The sequence below is a fragment of the Elephas maximus genome, chromosome 4, assembly GCF_024166365.1.
Source record: "Elephas maximus indicus isolate mEleMax1 chromosome 4, mEleMax1 primary haplotype, whole genome shotgun sequence".
Classification (NCBI taxonomy): Eukaryota; Metazoa; Chordata; class Mammalia; order Proboscidea; family Elephantidae; genus Elephas; species Elephas maximus.
Genome location: NC_064822.1, coordinates 89899985 through 89923103, shown reverse-complemented (window position 1 = coordinate 89923103; position 23119 = coordinate 89899985). Strand labels below are relative to the sequence as shown.

The 23119-nt window shown below is 38.8% G+C and overlaps 1 protein-coding gene across 4 annotated transcripts in view; it reads left to right on the top strand.

The window, feature by feature from the left end:
• DENND5B (DENN domain containing 5B) overlaps nt 1-23119 on the top strand; it is a 217699-nt gene that overhangs the window by 147331 nt on the left and 47249 nt on the right. For all 4 annotated transcript variants that reach the window (XM_049882751.1, XM_049882752.1, XM_049882750.1 and 1 more), the window contains 5 exons: nt 2943-3036; nt 7596-7727; nt 8975-9127; nt 10716-10794; nt 20399-20480. In XM_049882751.1, coding sequence (XP_049738708.1) covers nt 2943-3036; nt 7596-7727; nt 8975-9127; nt 10716-10794; nt 20399-20480 — 540 coding nt within the window. The remainder of the gene's footprint in view (nt 1-2942; nt 3037-7595; nt 7728-8974; nt 9128-10715; nt 10795-20398; nt 20481-23119) is intronic.

Below are 23119 nucleotides of genomic sequence, written 5' to 3'. Positions count from 1 at the left end.
TCACAGCAGCTTCTCCCCTTGACAGTCTCTTAATGAGGTCATAGATATCCCAACTGCCAAATCCAATGATTATTATTCAGCTTTTGGCTTACTCAAACTCTGCCACATTTATTACTGCAGATCGCTTTTTCTGTCTTAAAACTTCAGCTATTTTCAACTGCCTCAGTATTTACAATGGGATAAACTTTCTTATCTTTGAGCTGTTGTCTATGAAGTTTTCTCCTTCATCTTTCAGATAGCTTAGATGCCACTTCCGTGGTCCTTCTGAATCTAAATTAGCTATTCCCCTATACTCTCCAATTATAGTACTTATCACAGAGTATTTATGACAGAAGTAAAATAAAGAAAAGGTTAAGGATGGTGATAGCTGGGTAATTTGAGTTTTATACACTAATCTGGAGCTTGCAGGTAGCTAGGGTAACCACAAAAAGATCTTTGACTGACAGAAACATCGTAAGCACTTGGGGCAGATCTTTGGGTCTAGAGTACCTTAGAAGGAGCCCATGTGGTACAATGGTTAAGTGCTGAGCTGCTAACCAAAAGGTTGGCAGGTCAAACCCACCCAGCCACTCTGTGGAAGGAAGACTTGATGATCTGCTTCTGTAAACATTACAATCAAACAAACCTGTGGCACAGTTGTGCTCTTTCACATGGGGTCACCATGAATCAGAATTGACATCGACTGGACAGCACCCAATAACAATAGGGTTCCTTAACTAATTTTTGAACCATTATTACCTAAAAACAAAGGTAATGAGTTTGAGTATTAGACCTAGAAGACAACTTAGGTGAAAACAATTCGGTAGTAAAGAAAACTTAAAAGTAGGACTGGTTTTGTTATTTAAAAACAGAATGGAAGTCAACAGAACCTGGGCAATTAGAAGTGGTGTGAGTTAAGGTCAAAGACAAGCAAAGGCCTGGTTGTTTAACATTTAAGTCATTGAAAAGAGTGTGGATTTTATTTTAAATTCATTTTTTTTCTGCATATTTTTGTATTGGATTTATATCATAACCATTTTTTAGAACAGCTGATAAATACAGGTCAGTATTCCACAGAAACACAATAAACATAATCATAAAATTTTAGGGCCAAAGGTAATTGTCGTGGTCATATAGTCCAACTCTTTTAGTTTATAGTTGAAGACTCATTCTTACTTGTTTGAATCTTAGGCCCAGAAAGTTATTCATTTAAAAAGTTGTTGTTGTTAGGGGCTATTGAGTCGCTTCCAACTCATAGCAACCCCGTGTACCACAGAACAAAAAACTGCCCAGTCCTGCACCATCCTCACAGTCGTTACAATTGAGCGCGTTACTGTAGCCACTGTGTCAATCCATCCCACTGAGAGTCTTCCTCTTTTTCGCTGACCCTCTGCTTTATCGAGCATGATGTCCTTCTCCAGGGACTGATCTCTCCTGATAATATGACCAACGTATGTGAGACGCAGTCTCACCATCCTCGCTTCTAAGGAGCATTCTGGGTGTAGTTCTTCCAAGACAGATTTGTTCGTTCATTTGGCAGTCCATGGTATGTTCAATATTCTTCGCCAACACCACAATTCAAAGGTGTCAGTTCTTCTTCCGTCTTCTTATTCATCATCCATCTTTCACACGCATGTGATGCGATTGAAAACACTGTGGTTTGGATCAGGCGCACCTTAGTCTTCAAGGTGACATCTTTGCTTTTCAACACTTTAAAGAGGTCTTTTGCAGCAGATTAGCCTAATGCGATGCATCTTTTGGTTTCTTGACTGTTGCTTCCACGGGTGTTGATTGTGGATCTGAGTAAAATGAAATCCTTGACAATTTCAATCTTTTCTCCTTTTATCATGATGTTGCTTATTGGTCCAATTGTGAGGATTTTCATTTTCTTTATGTTGAGGTGTAGTCCATACTGAAGGCTGTGGTCTTTAATCTTCATCAGTAAGTGCTTCAAGTCCTCTTCACTTTCAGCAAGCAAGGCAGTGTCATCTGCATAACGCAGGTTGTTAATGAGTATTCCTCCAATCCCGATGGTGCATTCTTTGCATATAATCCAGCTTCTTGAATTTATTTGCTCAGCATACAGATTGAATAGGTATGGTGAAAGGATAACCCTGATGGACACTTTTCCTGGCTTTAAACCACTCAGTATCTCCTTGTTCTGTTCAAACAACTGCCTCTTCATCTATGTGTAGGTTCCTCATGAGCACAAGTGTTCTGAAATTCCCATTACAAGTTGAGAGCTTCATAAATTTCATTTGTTCTTTTAGAACAGTGTTGTTGTCACATGCTGTCGAGTCTGCTGTACTCATAGAATAGAGTAGAACTGCCCCATAGGGTTTTCTAGGCCGAAATATTTACAGGAGCAGATTGCCAGTTCTCATGCAGAGTTGCTCGTAGGTCTGAACCTCCAGTCTTTTGGTTAGCAGCTGAGCATTTAACCATTGAGCAACCAGGGCTCCTGTTTTGACATGAAGGGGAATATTTGCGAAATCCGTAAGTATAGAATTACTTAATTCTAGCCTTGTAAGCTTACAGATTTTGAGAATATTCTCCTTCGTGTTAAAAAAATGTATATTCACCCATAATGTTTACCTTGAGCAAGTCAAGACATCCTTATTGTATATCTAATATAATCAAGGACTAACTCGATTAAGACCTGACAAAAGTGTATGGATACTGTACATATTTTTAACCTCAATTTTTTAAATTTATTGATGTGATGGTTGCACAACTCTGTGAATATACTAAAAATCATTGAATCGTGTACTCTGAGTGGGTAAATATGTGAATTATAGCTTAATAAAGCTGTTATATATAAAAGGAACAGAACAAAAACATTGAAAAGTTGGTACTGTCAGTCCTTTGTGCTGAACGGGTCATTCTTTCTGTTTTCAAGACAGTGACCACATTTTGTTTGTCTGTTTTAACCTACACCTTCTTGGATATGGTTGGTTTTTCAGTCGCTGGGTAAGTCGGAGTGCCACCACACAGCGCAGGAAAGAACGCCTTCGCCAGCATTCCGAGCACATTGGACTAGACAACGACTTGAGGGAGGTATGTGGGCTGCCTTGCTGGGATGCCATGATGCCAGGAGCCCTGAACTAGGCTTACTTAGCACAACAGGCATTCTGCCATTGTGTAGGTTCCTTCACGGTCTTCTATAAAACAGCTCAGTTATATTTTAAAATATGAATCCTTTTTTACTGACAGCAGAAAACACTATTTTTCAATTTTTGTAATTCCAATACATCTAAAACAAGTCTTTCTGTTTACCACACCAAGTTTCAGATAAATTTTTGGTCGACATGTAATTTAAGCATTTACATCAACCGATTTAGGTAATTTATTATGTTTAAATTATGCTTGAAACTTATGAATGTCTGTGCTTCTTGTAAAGATTCATTTGCTGTGCTTTGTCCTTGACTTTCTGATACCACATTTAAAATTGTTTTTAAAAACTATTTTTAAGTTAAGATCCTTATGCTTTATTTGTACTGTTTGAAAATAAAACCATAATTACACATTTGAATAATTATAACTGTTTTGATTATTTGTGGTCAAAAGAAAAATGCAATCAGAAGATGTGTTAACTATTTTCTAAACTCAAATGTGTAGAAATAAAGCAGAAAACATCATTCCAAACATATGTTGTCTTTCATTAATGTATTCATACATTTATATGATTTTAAACGTTTCTTAAAAACTGAAGCATAACCTGTTTAGTGCTTTTCTTTGTATTACCGTATTCTCTTCTCCTCCTTTCTGCTGTAACTTTATCATATGCATGCTTTTTTGCTTGTCTCTTTCTCCCTGTCCTTTTTTTTTGCTTTTCTGTCATTGGCACGTCTCCATCCTCTTAGCCTTCCGGGGAACTTTTGGTCTGTCAGAACTCCATGGCATTCTGGGAGTGGGATCAGGGTCTACCTCCTCCTGCACGACTTCCTAAAAAATCCTTCTCTGAGTGCTGCCTGGTATGTTCTTTGCCTGAAAGTGCTTTGCCAGATGTTCCCGAATCCTGTCTTTGGTGTTACTTGAATTTTACACATGCGTGAGTGCACGTAGCTCTAGAATGTCCCACATCACCTTGTGACGTGAACTCTCAGCCTCTCCGTAACTACACTTCAGCTTGTGTCTGGTACCTGTTTGTGGTGGTGTGTGCTAATATAAGTTGTAAAGAAAAAGCATTTTGAATAAGAGATTTGTCTTCAAATAACTTTTCTCTTGCTGGATTTTATTTCCGCAACATTTTGATTTACCCTTCTTCTTAGTCTGTGTTTTCTGTGGTCAGAAAATCTAGTCATCAACCATAGAATCTTAGTGCTAAGAGAAACCATAGCAATCATCTTGTTCAACTTGACATAATGTAAATAAAGCTCAAGAGACTTGGCCAAATTTAAACAGACATACAAGGGCAGAGCTGGACTTAGCGCAAGTATTCCTGCTTTCCAGACCAGTGGTCTTCTCACTCACCCTACATACCAGGTTGCTCTAAACAGCTATTCACTCTAGGGCCGGAATAACTTAGGACTGTTGCTTGTACTTTTTTTCATTAAGACATATTAGCTTAGGTTTATTTAACTTTGTAATGATTTTCTCTTCGTAAGTCAGCCCCAGTTAAAGGAATAGGATGTTACGAGAAAATTTGTGGAGAGCCTGGTATTAAAGAGCAGTTAGTCAAGTATATATTGAGCAAGAGGATATATTTCTTGCAGTTTATTGCTTTTGGCTTTGACAAAAATGAAGAAGAGCATAGGACAAATCTCATAAGAAACCTGGGGTTACTTCTCTCTGTAGAAAAATGGACTTTATTAAAAAAATAGCCCTTGTGAAAGGTTTCTCATCTCCATTTTTCATCTTAAAATATACCTTTCCCTCCATCTGCCCCAAAGCAATCACGTTTTTATCCCCCCTTGTTTACCTTGAAGGCATTGCTCTGTTTTTGCAGTGCGCGGAGGCAGCCTCAGCTGTTGCTTTGTGGAAGGGCCTTGGGCTACCCCTGTATCCTTTCTGTGCGCATCCGTGGAATGTTACTGGTTCTGTGGCTCCAGCAGGCATGCTTAGAAGGAAACTCTGGACAGGGCATTGCACCTGTGTATACTGGGTGCTCGATAAATATGGTCACTAAAAGGGCAACCTCAGTCTAGCTTGTTTTCATTTATGAAATAGAACATAAACTTTAAACATGCCTTAGTTTTTAATCTAGTTATTGACTTTTAAGGATCTAATTATGCATGTATTTCAGAAAAAAAGAGAAATACTAGAGGCTTCTTCCCAACCTCTTGCCTGACCATGCCCCTCTCTCTTTTTCTTCTAGCCAATGTATTTCTTCCTAAGCCAAGTTTGATACTTAGCTCTTCTTAAGATTTGAGTCTTATAGTGGTTCTCCCTGGATTCTCTCTCTGCACAAGGTCAAAAGATAGAGGAGTTGAGGCAGGAAGAGGATGGAACCTTTTTAAACATTTAACAGTTAACATTTATTTTTACCAACCTTTTATCTCTGATTGGTAATTTTCTAAAACATTAGTATAACCTGTAAATATTATAGTTCTCATATAGAGAACCAAAAAACCAAACCCACTGCCGTTGAGTCGATTCCAACTTACAGCAACCCTATAGAACAAAGTAGAACTGCCCCATAGGTTTTCCAAGGTGAATTTGAACTGCCAACCTTTTGGTTAGCAGCGTGACTCTGAACTACTACACCACCAGGGTTTCCCTTTCTCATATAGAGGCCCTGCTTTATATCTCAAGTTGATTTTTCTGACTGTTTACATTTCCTGCTTTTATTTACCTGAGAACTAATGTTCAGAATGTTACTATAGACCTTGTTACTTTTAATTTCCCTAGTGGCAATAGTCTTTCGTTCCAAATTTTCCCTTCTTTTCTTGACCCCCTAAAAATGCTTTGAATCAGAAGAAAGTATACACATGTACCATAGAAACTAAATGCTTACAGAGTCCATTTGGTTTTTAAACCTGTCCTTAGAAATGATTGAACTGAAAAGGAGACAGAAATTTTGCTAATCTTGCCTTTCATCAGGAGAGTTGGGAAGTAGCAGGTAAAACTGATCAGTTGAGTCCCTAATGAATGAAAAATTTTGTGTTATTTGTACCACATTTAGAAGATTGCTTTTCTTTCAAAAGCAAAACCTATTTAATGCACAAACTACCTTTTATTTAAAGAACGCAAACGATTTTACACATCTCTTATAATAACCAAATTCTCCCTTTAAGATAGTAAGAAACTTCACATATATGCTGGTGGGAGGGTGTGCTCGCTTGCAATCTCTCTTTCTTTCCCTCACCAAACTGCTAGTTTCAGTATACAATTTAGAGCAGTTTTGTCTCTAAATATAAAGAGCCCTGGAGGTACAAATGGTTAAGCACTCAGCTGCTAATCGCAAGGTTGGTTTTTCGAACCCACCTAGCAGCTCTGTGAGAGAAACACCTGGTGATCTGCTCCCGTAAAGATTACAGTCTAGGAAATCTTGTGGGGGCAATTCTACTGTTACATGGAGTCACTACGAGTTGGAATCGATTTGACAGCACCCAACAACAATAACAACAGTCTCTAAATATGGTCTTAAGGTACTGTTTGGAGATTCTGCCCTGTGGTCCTGATGCAAACACAAGGTTATCTAGGTGAGTTTTTACAGGTAGCATAGAAAGAAGTAGAATGAAGAGAGAGCACATGCCCTGAACTAATCACAGGTGCTAATTTTTTTTTCCCCTGGAAATTTGCTAACCAAAGATCAAGAGTGTTGGACTGGGTTTCTGTAGTCCCCTCAGAGCTACTACCTACTCTGAAAGTAACACCGTGATTCCACTTTCTCTTGATCATGGAACAAAGCAAGGGAGGTATGTTTTGTTTATATCACAAAAAGAAGAGGCCTCCTGCATTTGGAGCACATCGTGATTTTCAGATCTTACAGCCTTTTTTTGTGAAGTAAGTGGGCATATTTTATGCCCATTTTATAAATAAGCCACAAGGCACAAAGGTTAGTTGATATACTTAAGATCACAAAATTAGCTGTAACCAGATTCTGGAGCTACTGGTTTTACTGTTATAGCTTGAATAGCGTAAAAGGTTGAATTGGAGAGCACTGCCCTAGAGGCTAAAAGTACCTTGAGTCTCTCAATCTGTGGGAAGAGGAGTGGCAGAAACCCGTGATCTGAGTTTCTGCAAAACCTTCGGTTTCTGGGTTTCTGCAAAACCTTGTACTTGTAATCCAGACACCTAAATTTTTTCATCCCACCCACAGTCCAAACTAATCACAAACTTGGGTATTGCTAATTGAAGACTAAAACCAGATGAAACTGTGTTTGAATGTTAACTGTAAATCTATCACATACATTTAAAACAGTTGTACTCTATCTCCTTTTGAATGAGTTCTAACTTGATGGGGTTTTTGTCACCCTCATATTCACAGAGTTTAACAGGTTGAGGGGAGGGAGTGTGCACGTCCTCTGCCTTTTGGTGCATTAAACCTTTAATTGTTGCACTATACACTTAAACGGCTTTTTTTTGCGTCTTGTTCCTGTGCTTGTTTGTGTAAGGTTAAGTTGCTAAGAATATCTGGTATTTATACATTAAAAATGCTCTTTAATTTTTAGAAATATATGCAAGAGGCGCGAAGTTTAGGAAAAAACCTGAGACAACCCAAATTGTCAGACCTCTCTCCTGCAGTGATTGCACAGACCAACTGGAAATTTGTAGAAGGTTTATTAAAAGAATGTAGAATGAAGGTATGTGTTACTGATGTGAGGCAGGGTGCATTCATGTTTACACCGTTGTAGGCTGAGATGAGCAAACTTAACCCATTCGAGCCTGTAGCTTCCCTAGAAGAAAACTTCTATAACAGACCGCACGTACTCCTTACTGAGGCCATGACTTTCCGTGGGCTCTCCACTGATCACAGAATCAATGACGTGGGAGCCCTGCACCGTTTTTCTCACCGTTACGGACAATGCTTGCCTTCTCTCTAATGTGAGCAGATGTTAAGCTAGTCATAGGCTGTGTCAAGGATGTTGTCATCTTATATGAGAGACAACCGGCTTTTTGTGTGTCTGTTTGTGCACTTATGTGCAGTGCAGCCTTATCTGTGCCCATACATTCAACAACATACAGACAGCCTTATCTGTGTTGTAGGTTTGTGTATATTGCACAGCAGTCTCCTCAGATATCTGTGTTTATTGGAGATGACAAAACTCAAAACATCATTCTAGCCAATAATTTCATTTATTTATCTGACAGTAATTGCTTGAGCACTATCTCTGTGTAGTGAATAAGTGAACTATGTCAACATCAGGATACAATAGTGAATCAGACAAACAGGGTCCCGGCCTAAAGAAACTAAATTCTGTTTCACTTTATATTTTATAAAAGCTGCCAAGACTAATGCAAATTAACTTACTTCAAACTGATTTCCGTTTCCTTTCCACTTTTTTGGTGCATTCTCATGAGTAAAGAGAGAAAAGAGGAAGGAAAAAAAGGCCTGGTTCACTGACAAATTAGAAAACTCCCCCCAAATTAAGACCTGTCCATTTTGTTGTGGTTTTGCCTAAGTGCAATTGGAACTAAGCCCAAATATCTTTATCAAGATGCGGAGGGCAGTGGGAAGGCAGAGTTGTGTTGGCCAGATGGGGTTCCAGATTCTGATAGCACTTTTTTTTATGTCTGGTATAATTCCCCAACAACAGTCAAGTTAGTAATCTAAATTTTATTGTACCTAGCATTTTTCAACATGGGGATGATTTACAAATATTATTCTCTGTTTAGTGATCCCCTGTTTCTCTCACAACATAGTGAAAACATAAATGATCTTACTCCAGTTAGTTGACTACAGAGATTAAGACACTTTTCCCAGGGTGATTAAAAATCTGCAATTAGAAGTACAATGACAAGAGCCCGGGTCTCCTAATCCAGCAATTGACATGTTGGTTTTTGGTTTCACTGCTGGGGTAACGCTTGTGACCACACATGATGTTTTCAGACAAAACGCATGTTGGTGGAGAAGATGGGACATGAAGCAGTGGAACTGGGCCACGGAGAAGCAAACATAACTGGCTTGGAGGAGAACACCTTAATCGCCAGCCTCTGTGACCTACTGGAAAGAATATGGAGCCACGGCTTGCAGATCAAGCAGGTAACAGTCTTAAGAGGCCCTGGTGACAAGGCCAGTTAGGAGCCCTGTAGACAAACATAACAAGGGAAAAAGGATATTAAAAAGATATAAAAATTAAAGGTATGTTTCTTAGTCACAGGATGACCAGAAATGTGCTACAGGCATTTTAATTCCAGAAAAAGAAAATACAACCTATGACCAGGAGGTGGTTTGAGGATCTTTCCTGGTAAACACAGGAAAGGGTAAAATAAAATAGTGCATTCATTGCAGAGGCTATATCCTATATATAAAAAAAAAATAGATTTCACTAAATGTCTGCTTTTGTCACTGGCCAGGGAAAAACCTTTTAGCCAGAATTAACAGTTCTTTCCTATTTTGTTATCTTAAACTTCAACCATATTTCCATTCAGGGTACAAAAATTCAAGTAGCTTCTTTGCTTTTGTTCCTCTGGTCTCCCTTTCTGATTTTTTTTCTGTTGTGTGGATGTTACTTTATTCCTCCCCTTTCTCTCTTTCCTCTCACCTTATTTTTCTTCCTTTATTGTCATTCCATATATCCAAACATTTTGCAGATGGATGTACACAAACACATTCTTTGTTGCAAAAAAAAAAAAAAAACCCAAACCAAACTCACTGCTGTTGAGTCGATTCCGACTCAGAGTAACCCTGTAGGACAGGGTAGAACTAACTGCCCATAGGGTTTCTAAGGAGCAGCTGGAGGGCTCGAACTGCTGACCTTTTGGTTAGCAGATGAATTCTTAAACACTGTACCACCAGGGCTCCTCTGTGTTGATGGAGCTTTTTAATTCCGTGGTTAATAATGTTTCCAGTTCAGATAGCCCTAATTACATAGAGCTCAGTAACAACTGAGGTGCATCAGAAATGTCCACGCCTGCACACTGGCCTTTTGCTTAACTGCTCTCCTTCCCCAGACAGTTGTCAGTCTGCTTCAGGAGGCACAGGATGATCCTCCTAACATGGGGCAAGATGCTCAGAATGTCACAATGGATGAGCTTGGGTCACCAGACTTGTAGATGCCCATTTTAATGTGAATTTTTTTTAATTGTGGTAAAAATATATGTAACAAAACATTTGCCATTTCAACAATCTCTACATGTACAGTTTAGTGACATTAATTATGTTCATCATGTTGTTCAGCCATCACCCTTATCTGTTCCCAGATTTTCCCATCATCCTTAATAGAAGCTCAGTGTTCCCTAAGTATTGAGTCCTCCTTTGCATCTTCCTCCTGTCTCCTCTTGGTAACCACTAATAAACTTTGGTCTCTATACATTCTCCTAGATATTTTATATAAGTGAGATGTATTATTTGTCTTTTTGTGACTGACTTATTTCATTCAGGAGTATTTGCAAGGTTCATCTGTGTTGTAGCATGTGTCAGGACTTCATTTCTCTTTGTGGCTGAGTAATATTCCATCGTTTTGTTTATCGCTTCCTCTTTTGGACATTTAGGCTATTTTGACCTTTTTGGCTGTCATCAATAGTGTACAGTGAACATTGGTGGATAGTATGAAGGGTTTTGATGATAAATTATTTTTGATGAATTAATTCCTTTAAAATGAAAATTTTTATATACCTTTTACTTTCAGGGGAAGTCAGCTTTGTGGTCACATTTAATTCAGTTTCAGGACAGAGAAGAGAAACAGGAGCACCTTGCAGAATCACCAGGTGAGAGTTCATTGGTTTGACTTTTTACAAAACTGGCAGTATTGGACCAAATGAGGGAAGAGTATGGCCTTGTCTGTCTCTGTGTCTCTCTCCCTCCCTCTTGTTCTCTTTCTGTCACACTCTCACTCTCACTCACTTTTTCACTCTCATTCTCTCACTTAGCTTAAAATATTATTTACTAGCTGTGAGACCTGGGAAAAATCACTTAATCTTTCAGAGCCTCAGCTTTGTGATCTACAAGATAGAAAAATTAATATTAGCTATGCCAGGGCTGTCATGGTGATCAAATAAGATAACGTATGTGAAAACTTCCAATGAATTGTAAAGGGCCGTACAAGTGTACATTACTTTCACCAGTATTATTGTGTACTGATTTTTTTCTTAAAGAAAAATTTTATGACCATCGTTAATAATCTTTCATGTATATATATATGTCTCTAAAAATTACAGGAGTGAGATTTCTTTGGTTTACAAGACAGCATCATGTGTTAGACACGTCATAATTCGTTAGCTAATTAGAGTTACATCCTTAAGCTAAATGTCCTACCTACCATTTAGAACTACTCTAACCTCTAAGTTAGAGCTTGCTTTCCTTTCTTTTTTTTTTTTAATTTTTATTGTGCTTTAAGTGAAAGCTTACAAATCAAGTCAGTTTCTCATACAAAAATTTATATACACCTTGCTATGTACCCGTAGTTACTTGCCCTCTGATGAGACAGCACACTCCTTCCCTCCACTCTCTCTTTTCGTGTCCATTCAGCCAGCTTCCGACCCCCTCTGCCCTCTAATCTCCCCTCCAGACAGGAGATGCCCACGTAGTCTCATGTGTCTACTTGATCCAAGAAGCTTACTCTTCACCAGTATCATTTTCTATCCCATAGTCCAGTTCAATCCATGTCTGAAGAGTTGGCTTTGGGAGTGGTTCTTGTCTTGGGCTAACAGAAAGTCTGGGGACCATGACCACCGGGGCCCTTCTAATCTCAGTCAGACCATTAAGTCTGATCTTTTTACAGAATTTGGGGTCTGCATCCCACTGCTCTCCTGTTCCCTCAGGGGTTATCTATTGTGTTCCCTGTCAGGGCAGCCACTGGTTATAGCTAGGCGCCATCTAGTTCTTCTGGTCTCAGGCTAATGTAGTCTCTGGTTTATGTGGCCCTTTCTGTCTCTTGAGCTCATAATTACCTTGTGCCTTTGGTGTTCTTCATTCTCCTTTAGAGCTTGCTTTTCTTTATGTACAATAGCTATTCCACAAAAATATAGAAGTAGGAAATGTTCACAATCATTAGCCATTAGAGAAATACAAATCAGAACTATAATGAGATATATCATCTCACCACAGTAAGGTTGGCAGTAATCCAAAGAACACAAGATAACAAATGTTGGAGAGGTTGTGGAGAGATTGGGACTCTTATGCAGTGCTGGTGGGAGTGTAAAATGGTGCAACCACTTTGGAAAATGATATGGCGTTTCCTTAAAAAGCTAGAAATAGAAATGCCATATGATCCAGCATTCCCATTCCCAGGAATATACCTGAGAGAAATAAGAGCCATCACACGAAGACATACGCACATCCATGTTCACTGCAGCACTATTGACAATCGCAAAAAGATTGAAACAGCCTAAATGCCCATCAGCAGACGAATGGATGAACAAATTATGGTACACACAATGGAATACTATGCAGTGATAACAATGATGAATCCATGAAACATCTCACAACATAGATGAATCTGGAGTGCATTAGGCTGAGTGAAATAAGCCAATCACAAAAGGGCAAATACTGTATCAGACCGCTATTAGAAGAGTTCAAGAAAAGGTTTAAGCATAGAAAAAGCATTCTTAGATGCTTACAAGGGTGGGGAGGGAGGTCAAGGGGGAGTCACTAACTGGGTAGTAGATAAGGATCAACTTCTGTGAAGGGAAGGACAACACACAATACAGGGGAAGTCAGCACAACTGGTCCAAGGCTAAAGCAAGGAAGTCTCCTGAACACATCCAAACACTCTGAGGGACAGAGTAGCTGGGGCCTGGGGACCATAGTTTTGGGGGACATCTAGGTCAATTGGCATAACATAGTTTATTAAGAAAATGTTCTACATCCGACTTTGGTGAGTGGCGTCTGGAGTCTTAAAGGCTTGCGAGCAGCCATCTAAGAAACATCAGTTGGTCCCATCCCACTCAGAGCAAAGGAGAATGAAGAAAACCAAAGACACAAGGAAAATACTAGCCCAAAGGACTAAAGGACCAAATGAACCAGAGACTCCGTCAGCCTGACACCAAAAGAACTAGATGGTACCCAGCTACCACCAATGACTGCCCTGACAGGGAATACAACAGCGAGTCCTGGATAGAGCAGGAGAAAAATGTAGAACAGAATTCAAATTCACGTAAAAAGACTAGACTTAATGGAGTGAAAGAGACTAGAGGAACCCACGAAACTACGGCCCCCGGGTGCATTGTTAACCTACCCTTGAAGCACACTCTTCAGACAAAGATTAGACAGGATTATAAGACAAAAAATAATATGTGTAAGGAATGTGCTTCTTAGTTCAATCAGGTATACAAGACCAAATGGGCAACTCCTGTCCAAAAGTAAGATGAAAAGGCAGGAAGGGACAGGAATTGGTCTGATGGACACAGGGAACCCGGGTGGAAAGGGAGAGAGTGCTGACACATTGTGGGGATTTGTAACTGATGTCACAAAACAATTTGTGTGTAAATTTTTATATGAGAGATTAACTTGCGCTGTAAACTCACCTAAAGCAGAATTAAAAAGTAGAAGTAACAGTGGAAAGCTAATCCAGATAAAATATTCTACAGAGAATCAACCTTTGAGGGACCTTTTCTAAAATTATGGATTGTTTTAGAAATTCAGAAATTATGAAAATAATTTTTAAAAACTCATAAGCCAGTGACCTACTTAAGAATTAAAGCATTGCCAGTACAGTTGAAGCACCGTATGTACTCATCCCCAGTCCCATTCTCCTCACTTCCTCTAGCGGTCAACACCGCTATAAATGTGTTTATTTTTGAAAACCTAGTTTTTAAAAGTGCTTAATGAGACAGCAAAGAATATGAGTTTGATACCACATTGCCCTGGAGCCCCTCTGAGCACAGTGTCAGAGTTCTCATGTCCCAGAATATGACTGTAGCTGTAAAGATTCAGATCAAGTTTGAAAGCATTCTCTAGTGCCTGCCTTGTCTCTGCCCCCTTTTCTGTTGAAAAAGTGAAAACACACTGGCATATGTCCTGAAACTGTCTTTAACAGTTAACCATGATCATAAAAATATAAGCTGTTCAGACCATAAGACCAAGCAGCTTACCCTAATTAGAAAATATAAATTTCCAGAAAGAAGAGCCATTTGTAGGAAAGCCAAGCTCAGAGCAGAGAAATGGCCAAAGGAAGTAGCGAGAATGGCCAGCTGTTAGTGTCAGCAGCTACTCGGCAGCACTAGCAGCTTGGTAGCTTTAACTGGTCAAACACTGAGTGGTTCAGTTGGAGACCACAGAGACTCAGCTGTTCGCAGTGTCCTTAATCGTTCAGTAGTGTGATGAGCAAAACTCTAAAGAAATATAAAATGTGTCGAAGTTTTATGCAGTCAGTATTTGTGCTGCACTGTCAAATGTTAATGAAGGGCTAGTGATATAAGAATGAACACATGTTAAATATTTTACTGATTCTTAGTAGGATTAGTGGTATTAACTGGTCTTCCCTATAGGCTTGTGGATAGTATCCTATCACTGACAGCATTGTACTTCAGGATGGATTTGAAATGTTTTTGACGATGAACGCAGCACCATTCCTCTTCAATTTGTCATTTCCGGCATATGATTGTCTGATTCAAAGTGGCCCATGCCAGTCTACTTCAGCTCACTAATGCCTAGGATATCAATCTTTATGCATTCCATTTCATTTTTGACAACTTCCATTTTCCTAGATTCATACTTCATACATTCCACATTCCAGTTATTAATGGATGTTTGCAGCTGTTTTTTCTCATTTTGAATCGTGCCACATCAGCAAATGAAGATCCTGAAAGCTTGATTCCATCCATGTCGTTAAGGTCGACTCTACTTTGAGGAGGCAGCTCTTCCCTTGTCATAGTTTGAGTACCTTCCAACCTGAGGGGCTCCTCTTCCATCGCTATATCAGACAGTATTCTGCTGCTATTCAGAAGGTTTTCACTGGTCAGTTTTTTCGGAAGTAGACTGCCAGGTCCTTGTTCTAGTCTGTCTCAGTCTGGAAGCTTAGCTGAAACCTGTCCACCAAGGGTGACCCTGCTAGTATTCGAAATACTTGTGGCAAAGCCTCCAGTATCACAGCAACACACAACCCACCACGGTATGACAAACTGACAGACTCTAACCACTAAGGCCAAAGATAAAGAAATTGAAGACTTTTACCAATTTCTCCAGTCTGAAATTTTTCAAACATGCAGTTGAAATGCATTGATAATTACTGGCGGTTGGAATGTAAAAGTTGGAAACAAAGATTTATAGTTGGAAAATATGGTCTTGGTGATTGTCTTAGTTATCTAGTATTGTTGTAACAGAAATACCACAAGTGGATGGCTTTAACAAAGAGAAATTTGTTTCCTCACAGCAATGTAGGCTAAAAGTCCAAATTCAGGGCCTCAGCTCCAGGGGAAGGCTTTCTCTCTCCCTCGGCTCTGGAGGAAGGTCTTTGTCCTCAATCTTCCCCTGGTCGAGGGGCTTCTCAAGTGCAGGGGCCCCGGGTCCAAAGGATGTGCTCTGTTCCCAGTGCTGCTTTCTTGGTGGTACAAGGTCCCCCGTCTCTCTGTTCGCTTCTCTCCTTTATATTTCAAGAGATTGCCTCAAGACACAGACCATTCTTATAGATTGAGTCCTGTCTCACTAACAAAATTGTCGTCCATCTTCCCTCATTAACATCATAGAGGCAGGATTTGCAATATATAGGAAGATCACACAATACTGGGAATCATGGCCCAGCCAAATTGATGTACAAATTTTTGGGGGGGCATAATTCAACCCATGACAGTGATAGAAATGACACCTGAAATCTCATGATAGAGTTTTGCAAGACCAATGACTTCTCCATTGCAAATACCTTTTTTCAACAACATAAATGGAGACTGTACACATGGACCTCTCCAGATGGAACACATGGGAATCAAATTGACTACATCTGTAGGAAGAGACAATAGAAAAGCTCAGTATTGTCAGTTAGAACAAGGCCAGGGGCCACTGTGGAACAGACCATCGATTGCTCGTGTGCAGCTTGAAGTTGAAGAAAATTAGAACAAGTCCACAAGAGCCAAAGTACAACCTTGAGTATATCCCACCTGAATTTAGAGGCCATCTCAGGAATAGATTTGACACGTTGAACGCTAATAACTGGAGACCAGACGAGATGTGGAATGACATCAAGGACATCATAGACTAAGAAAGCAAGGGGTCATTAAAAAGACAGGAAAGAAAGAAAAGATCAAAATGAATGTCAGGAAAGACTCTGGAACTTGCTCTTGGACATAGAGTAGCTAAAGCAAATGGAAGAAATGATGTTGAAGTCAAAGAGCTGAACAGAAGATTTCAAGGGGCGGTGCGAGAAGACGTAGTATTATAATGACATGTGCAAAGACTGGAGATAGACAACCATTGGGCATTTCTCAAGCTGAAAGAACTGAAGACAAAATTCAAACCTTCAATTGCAGTACTGAAGGATTCTGTGGGGAAAATATTGAATGAAACAGGAAGCCTCAAAAGAAGATGGAAGAAATACACAGAGTCATTGTACCAAAAAGAATTGGTAGGTGTTCAACCATTTCAGGAGGTAGCATATGAACAAGAACTGACGGTACTCAAGGAGGAGATCCAAGGTACACCAAAGACACTGGCGAAAATCAAGCCTCCAGGAATTGATGGAATACCAATGGAATATTTCAACAAACAGATGCAGCAAGTGAGAAGCACTCGCTCCTCTATGCCAAGAAATTTGAAAGACAGCTACCTGGCCAACCGACTGGAAGAGATCCATATTTGTATCCATTCCAAGGAAAGGTGATGCAAGAGAATGTGGAAATTATTGAACAATATCATTGCTATCACATACAAATAAAATTTTGCTGAAGATCATTCAAAAGCGGTTGTAGCAGTACATCGCCTCAGAACTGCCAGAAATTGAAGCCAGATTCAGAAGAGGACAAAGACAAGCTTTACTGCATTGATAAATTAAAAATTCTTAAAATTTGCAAAGACTTGGACCCTCAGTGAGATGGATTGACAGTGGCTGCAACAGTGGATTCAAGCATGACAACAATTGTGAAGATGATGCAGGACCAGGCAGTGTTTTGTTCTGATGTACAAAGGGTCTCTATGAGTTGGAACCAACTTGATAGCACCTCACAACAAGTATCATTAACATAAACCATGTTGCTTTTAAAATCAATGTTATCTGTCTGGAGGGATGGATGTTATAAATATCGCTCTAATACTTCTGTTGATTTAGCCCAGGAAATTAGTACTTAAAAATATGAGAGAATAAATATATATAGACCATATATATGTAAGGGTGAAATATGTATAAAAGTGTCAGTTTAAAAATTAAATATTTTATTCTTTGACACAGTATAGTGTTTTAATTATGTAAAAATTAGCAGTTTGCTGACTTACTGTATTTAAATGTTTTTTTCCCCAAAGAATACTTTTTTGTTTGCCAATTATAAGCTTTCTAATTGCAGTAAACAGCCTGTGTTGTCATGTTAAGATCCTCAGAGTTTTTAGAGATTCCCAGTGAGTTTGTGCTCCTGTTAGCATCGAGCCAGAATGAGACAACTGGGTGATGGATCATTAATGTTCTTCTTCAGAAGCGTCACTAAACAGGAGTCAGAGACATTTTAAGGGTTGCAGAGGAATGGAAAGGGTCTGTCTTAGCAAGAGGACCAAAAAGAGGGAAACTGTTCAATTTGACCTAGTGATCGCTGTACCTAGTAGTCTGAAATCCTGTTTCAAAGAAAAGATGTCAGTGCTATTGGTCTTAGAAAAAAGGCTTCTCAAGATAGATCACTCAAAAGTTTCTACCTTTAAAAATGTTGGCCAGCTTAGACATAGTCTTGTTCTCAAACGGTGCATCCTCAGACATGGTTCTGCTAAACTTTAAATAGATCTTTAAATCAGTTAGTGGGGGGTGGGAGTAGGGGGAAAAAAAAAAAAGAAGGACGTGGAAATTACTGCTTAGAAATGGTTATTCTGGATCTAACCCTAGAGTTTTGAGTCACTCGTCAACAAAAATATTCTGTTAATTACTTACCTGCCTATAAAAATAACATATATAGTTTCTGCCCTCTAAAAACTTGCTGTCAGTAGCATTGATTCAAGCAGCTCTACAAAGGGGATTCCTGAGGCTAAATATTAAATCAAATTTTCCCCCCTCTCCCTCGGTTGACATTCTAACTTGGCATTTAAGGATCTACCATCTGGCCCTAACTAGCCTCATTGTGCTCAGTGAGTATTTGTTGAGGATATACTGCAGGGGATTGGGACCTCTGTGAGGCCCTCTGGGTTTTCCAAGAAAAGGGTATGATCTGAGCCTCAAGAAGCATTATAGTTTAATAGGAGTAAACTATGTTAAATTGTGGTAAGTTCTATGATAGAAGTTCAGTTTTACAAGTCTTGGTAGAAGGAGGGAATGATTTACCCAACTGTGCACCTAGGATGCACCTAGGAGAGAGAGGATATTCAGGAAAGATTTCACACAGAGGCAGAATTAAAGCTGAATTTCAATTCTCTGTAGGGTTCAAGAAAGCTCATATTCTTAACCATTAAGCTATACTCCCTTTCAGTCTTAACTGACGAGTAGGCTATAAAGAGGCAGAAAGATTCAGGAGCATTAAAGAATGAGCTTCAGCAAAGGCATGGAGACGTGAAAAAGTACATCACGTGTTTAAGGAACATTGAGCAGTAAAGGATGACTAGAATATAGGGTTGGGAGTAGGGGAGCGATATTAACCCCAACTGTTAGTTTCTGCTTAAGTCCAAAACAAGATTCTCAGAACATGCTTTTTCCTGTGGATACCCTTATTGTGGATGCTACTGTGTTTTTAAATACCAGTCTCCTCTTTTGTTTAGAGCCTCTCACCTGCTCTCTGGTCCCAGAGGCATGGTTTCTTCTTGTTGTCATGTCTCCCTCTAGCCAACTTGCTGATTATGGTTTCAGTTCCCCTCTGCTGCCTCATAATCTTTTTTTTTTTCCCCCCTTCTCAACCTATTTCTTACCACTCATGTGGCCATCTTTCATCCTGTCTAATCATCTGGTATACAGAGGCATTCACTCTCTGAGGCATCTCACTTTCTCCCAGAAAGGGAGATGTGTTTTCTTTAATAACACATTAAATAGTGGCAATCTTAGACAGGAAGAAAACAGCACATTCCCTGCAAGTCTCTGGAACAATTCCCATTATTTCCTGGTATCAAGATGAACTAGTCTTTTTTAGTGTCCCATTGAAAATTCTGTCCCCAAATTGCCAAGGCAAATGGCCTGTTTATAACTCACCTGGTATAGAAGGCCCTGGAAAGTATTGCCTTTAGGTAGGCCTAGCCATACCCTATTCCTTCTGACAGCCCCATTAATCTACTGGCTTTACCAATCCATACTCATTTATACCCACCAGCTGCCAGCCTAGCCACAGATGGCAATGAACCAAAAGGTTCCCTGCCTATCTTCCATCAGGACCGACTTCATATATATTTATGTCTTCCAGCACAGTATCCTAGCCCCCTAAATTAGAATGCCTCTAAAACCTGAGAAAACAGCATATTTAATATTCAGCAAAAACCCACATCCTAAATTCTAATTGTATTGATGTATTTTATAAGTGCAATATTGCAATTTAGCCATCATTTACAGATGGGGAAATGGAAATAAAAGGGCACAGAACTCCACGACAAATCATTTACAGTGGGCACCTCAGCTACAGTATATCAGCCAGTAGTTGATCGGTTAACCTTTGCTATACAGGGGAATAATTTTTCCTTTCATAAACATTAGCTCTTCAGATTTATATAAGAATAACCTGTGAATATTACATTCTAAATGAAGATTACTTACTTTGCGTGGTATATATACTATTTAAATTCTAAAGTTTCAAGTAGAAACTTAGACTAGAGAGCCCAAACTCTTAGATTTTTTAAAAACACTTTTCCAGGGTATAGTGAAATGTAATTGCAATTCATGAGCGTAGAGATGATTTACATACTAAGTTTCGAGTCATTACCCAGAGCACTCATCTACTTGTCTGCATTAGGATGAATAGTGTTTAGAAAATGACTGGCCCTTAGGACCACAATTTGCCTACACTGCTTTATTTGCTAGGTGGACTTTTTTTTTTTTTTTAAATAATATTTTATTGTGTTTCGGTGAAAGTTTGTACAAGCTAGGTCCCTGCTAGGTGGATTTTTATGATTCATTTTAAATTTCCAAATGCAGCCCAGATTAGCTGGAGAGAAAATAACTGGTTTACTGTATTAATAAAATAACAATATTCAGAGAAAATAATTTGAAATTTTCTGTTGCCTTTAAAATTTGTTCATATCAAAGTAATTTCTTATACTTATTTTTCTACACAGTTGCCCTTGGACCAGAAAGAAGAAAATCTGACTCAGGAATTATGTTGCCAACACTTAGGGTCTCTCTTATCCAAGACATGAGGTATTTGTTTTATACATGAGCACACGCTGATACCTTTGAAATACTTACGGCTTTCACCTCAATTACTTCAGTAAAAATGGCTATGTGTATTTTATGCTTATATGTTCTAGAGAAACCATTTTTTATATTTTATGATTTTACTTTTACACTATAGTATTTTATTCCTCAAATACGAAGAGAAAATGCAGCTGAGAAGGGTTTGAAAGCATCCCTAAATTATAACTCCTTTTGTTCTGTTTTTTTAAATACCTGCTGCCCACAGATACACACACAAAAAAATCTGCAAATAAAGGCAGATTACTTGACAGAAAAATTGCTGTCAGATAGATTTAGCTTGAAGCAAATACAGATCGGAGAATTACTACTTGCAGTTACTGATCTTAGAAATCTTTACCAAGGCATCAGGATATCTAAATTAGATTACTGAATGAGGAACACACAGGGTTTTTTCTTTCAAATGTATTAGATTTGAAAGAAAACATTTTCATACTTAGCCAAGTCTTAAAATATGTGAGCTTAAATGTTACAATATCTGTAACACTTGTAACTCTTTTCTCATGATGTGCTTTTTTAATATTAGTTGTGGGTGCTTATATGATTCGTCAGATATTTGCAACTGAAAGCACAGCTCTCATGAGTGGCAGCACAGTCGGTGGTAACATGTCTTGACTTTACCACTTACCAGCTGTGTGACCTTTGGCACAATTTTCATAAGTTATCTATACTTCAGTTTTCCCATATCTCAAATAGAAGCAATACCTATCTTATAGGACTATTGTGGAATTAAATGAGTTAGTCCATGTAAAAAGTTTAGAGAAGTATTTGTCTCATAGTAAGAGTTCAGTAAATGTTGGTTCTTGTTATGTAAATCAGTTTATATATTTATATCTTAAATGTCATTGCTCCTTGATAGATGTTGTCTTTATGTAGCTTGTGATTGCTTTTGATGGTTAGCATACGAGTAATCATTGTAACTGAGGAGAAAATTATCTTTGTCTCCCTGAACTGAAACATACAAGCCATGTGAGTTCTGCAGTGAGTGATTTCCCAATAGCCATCACCTTAAGGTGATGGTGGTTGAAAGCTTTGCAGCTGTTACCTCGAGACCAAACTTCTGATGTGACCTAATTAGGAGATGGTCATATCACGTAGGCTGACCTGCTCCTTCAATTTCCTTCTTATTTTACTTTTACATATTTCATGTTGTTGTTGGTTTTTTAAGGGCAGGGAGTGCCTGCAGTAGTTGTGTATAGCTTTAGTTCTCTATGTCTTTAGCCTTTCAGTATCCTACCAAAATACTTTTTGCCAGAATTTAGATTAATTCTTTTTTTCCTCCATCTCCTTCAGTGTGGTTATGTTATTTATTTGTAATATAGTTAGGCTTATTTGCTACAGTTTCTATTCCGTTTTAGTCTCCCTCCACATCCTCACTGATTTTTTTTCTTTTTAACTTTATTTACATACAGTAAAATTCACTGTTCATGGTATGCATTTCTGTGGGTTTTAACAAATGTACATCATGGTACAGAATAGTTCGATCACCCCCAGAATTCCCTTGTGCTACTCATTTGTAGTTGACCCCTCCCCTGCCCCTTGCCCCTGGTAGTCACTAATATATTTCCAAGCTTTTTTCACTGAGAGGGACTAGCAGCAGTGACACACCAGGAGCAGTGAGTACAGCTAGCACCCCAATATTGGTTTCTAATATCATTTTTCAGTGGAAGGAACCAGAGCTCCCTAGAGAAGTGGTTGATTCCAGGGCTGAGACAGGGCAAATATAGGATAACCTACGTCATGTGGTTCCAGAAAGTAAGGAGTGCTGAAAAACGGATGGAGTCATGTCAAAGAAAGGTACAGGAGCCAACTTAAAAGAGTTCCCAGTGGCCAAAGCTGGAACAATCTTAACAACAAAATAAATAGTGATAATATTGGAGCATTATACATAGAATAAAATAAACATCTGGGAGATGGGTGGATGCAATGAGGCAGCTTTTTTTTACAGAAGAATTCCACTTAATGTTGAAGGAATGAAGGAGTAGAAAATCACCATTAGTACACCACAGCAATAATTGTTGTCGACAATATCTACTAATAGATGCTAAAATTAGTGGTTGAAAGTTTAAGGAGAAATCAGGATATTTGCATAGTCTCAAAGCATCTGTCCCAAGGACTTACTAATTACAAAGAGAGGTATAGTAATTTTTCAGTGGAGAAACCCAGCAGACATCACCTTGACCAAGTGATTGAGGTTAGCCTCACTAGATACAAGATATATCAACATCATGTACCCCCTGATAGGATGCACTGAGAAGAGTATATCGTTTCTCATTGTTCTTGCTATAAATGTGTAATTTCAATCTAATCATAAAAAAATCAGAGAAATACAAATTGAGGGACATTCTACAAAATAACTGATCCAGCTCTTTGCTAGTGATCCTCATGCTGATGGAACTGTTGCTTATTAGTGTTCAGACCAATAGTGTACAATCACATTCAGACTGTGATAGTGTTCTGAATTAGTTAATAGTAATTCAGACTCTGAACTGCAGAATCTGCCCCATAATTGGTGCTGAATAAATATTTGTTAAATACAGATTTGCCATATTTTAAGCTCTATGAGTATATGTGTATGCGGGTGT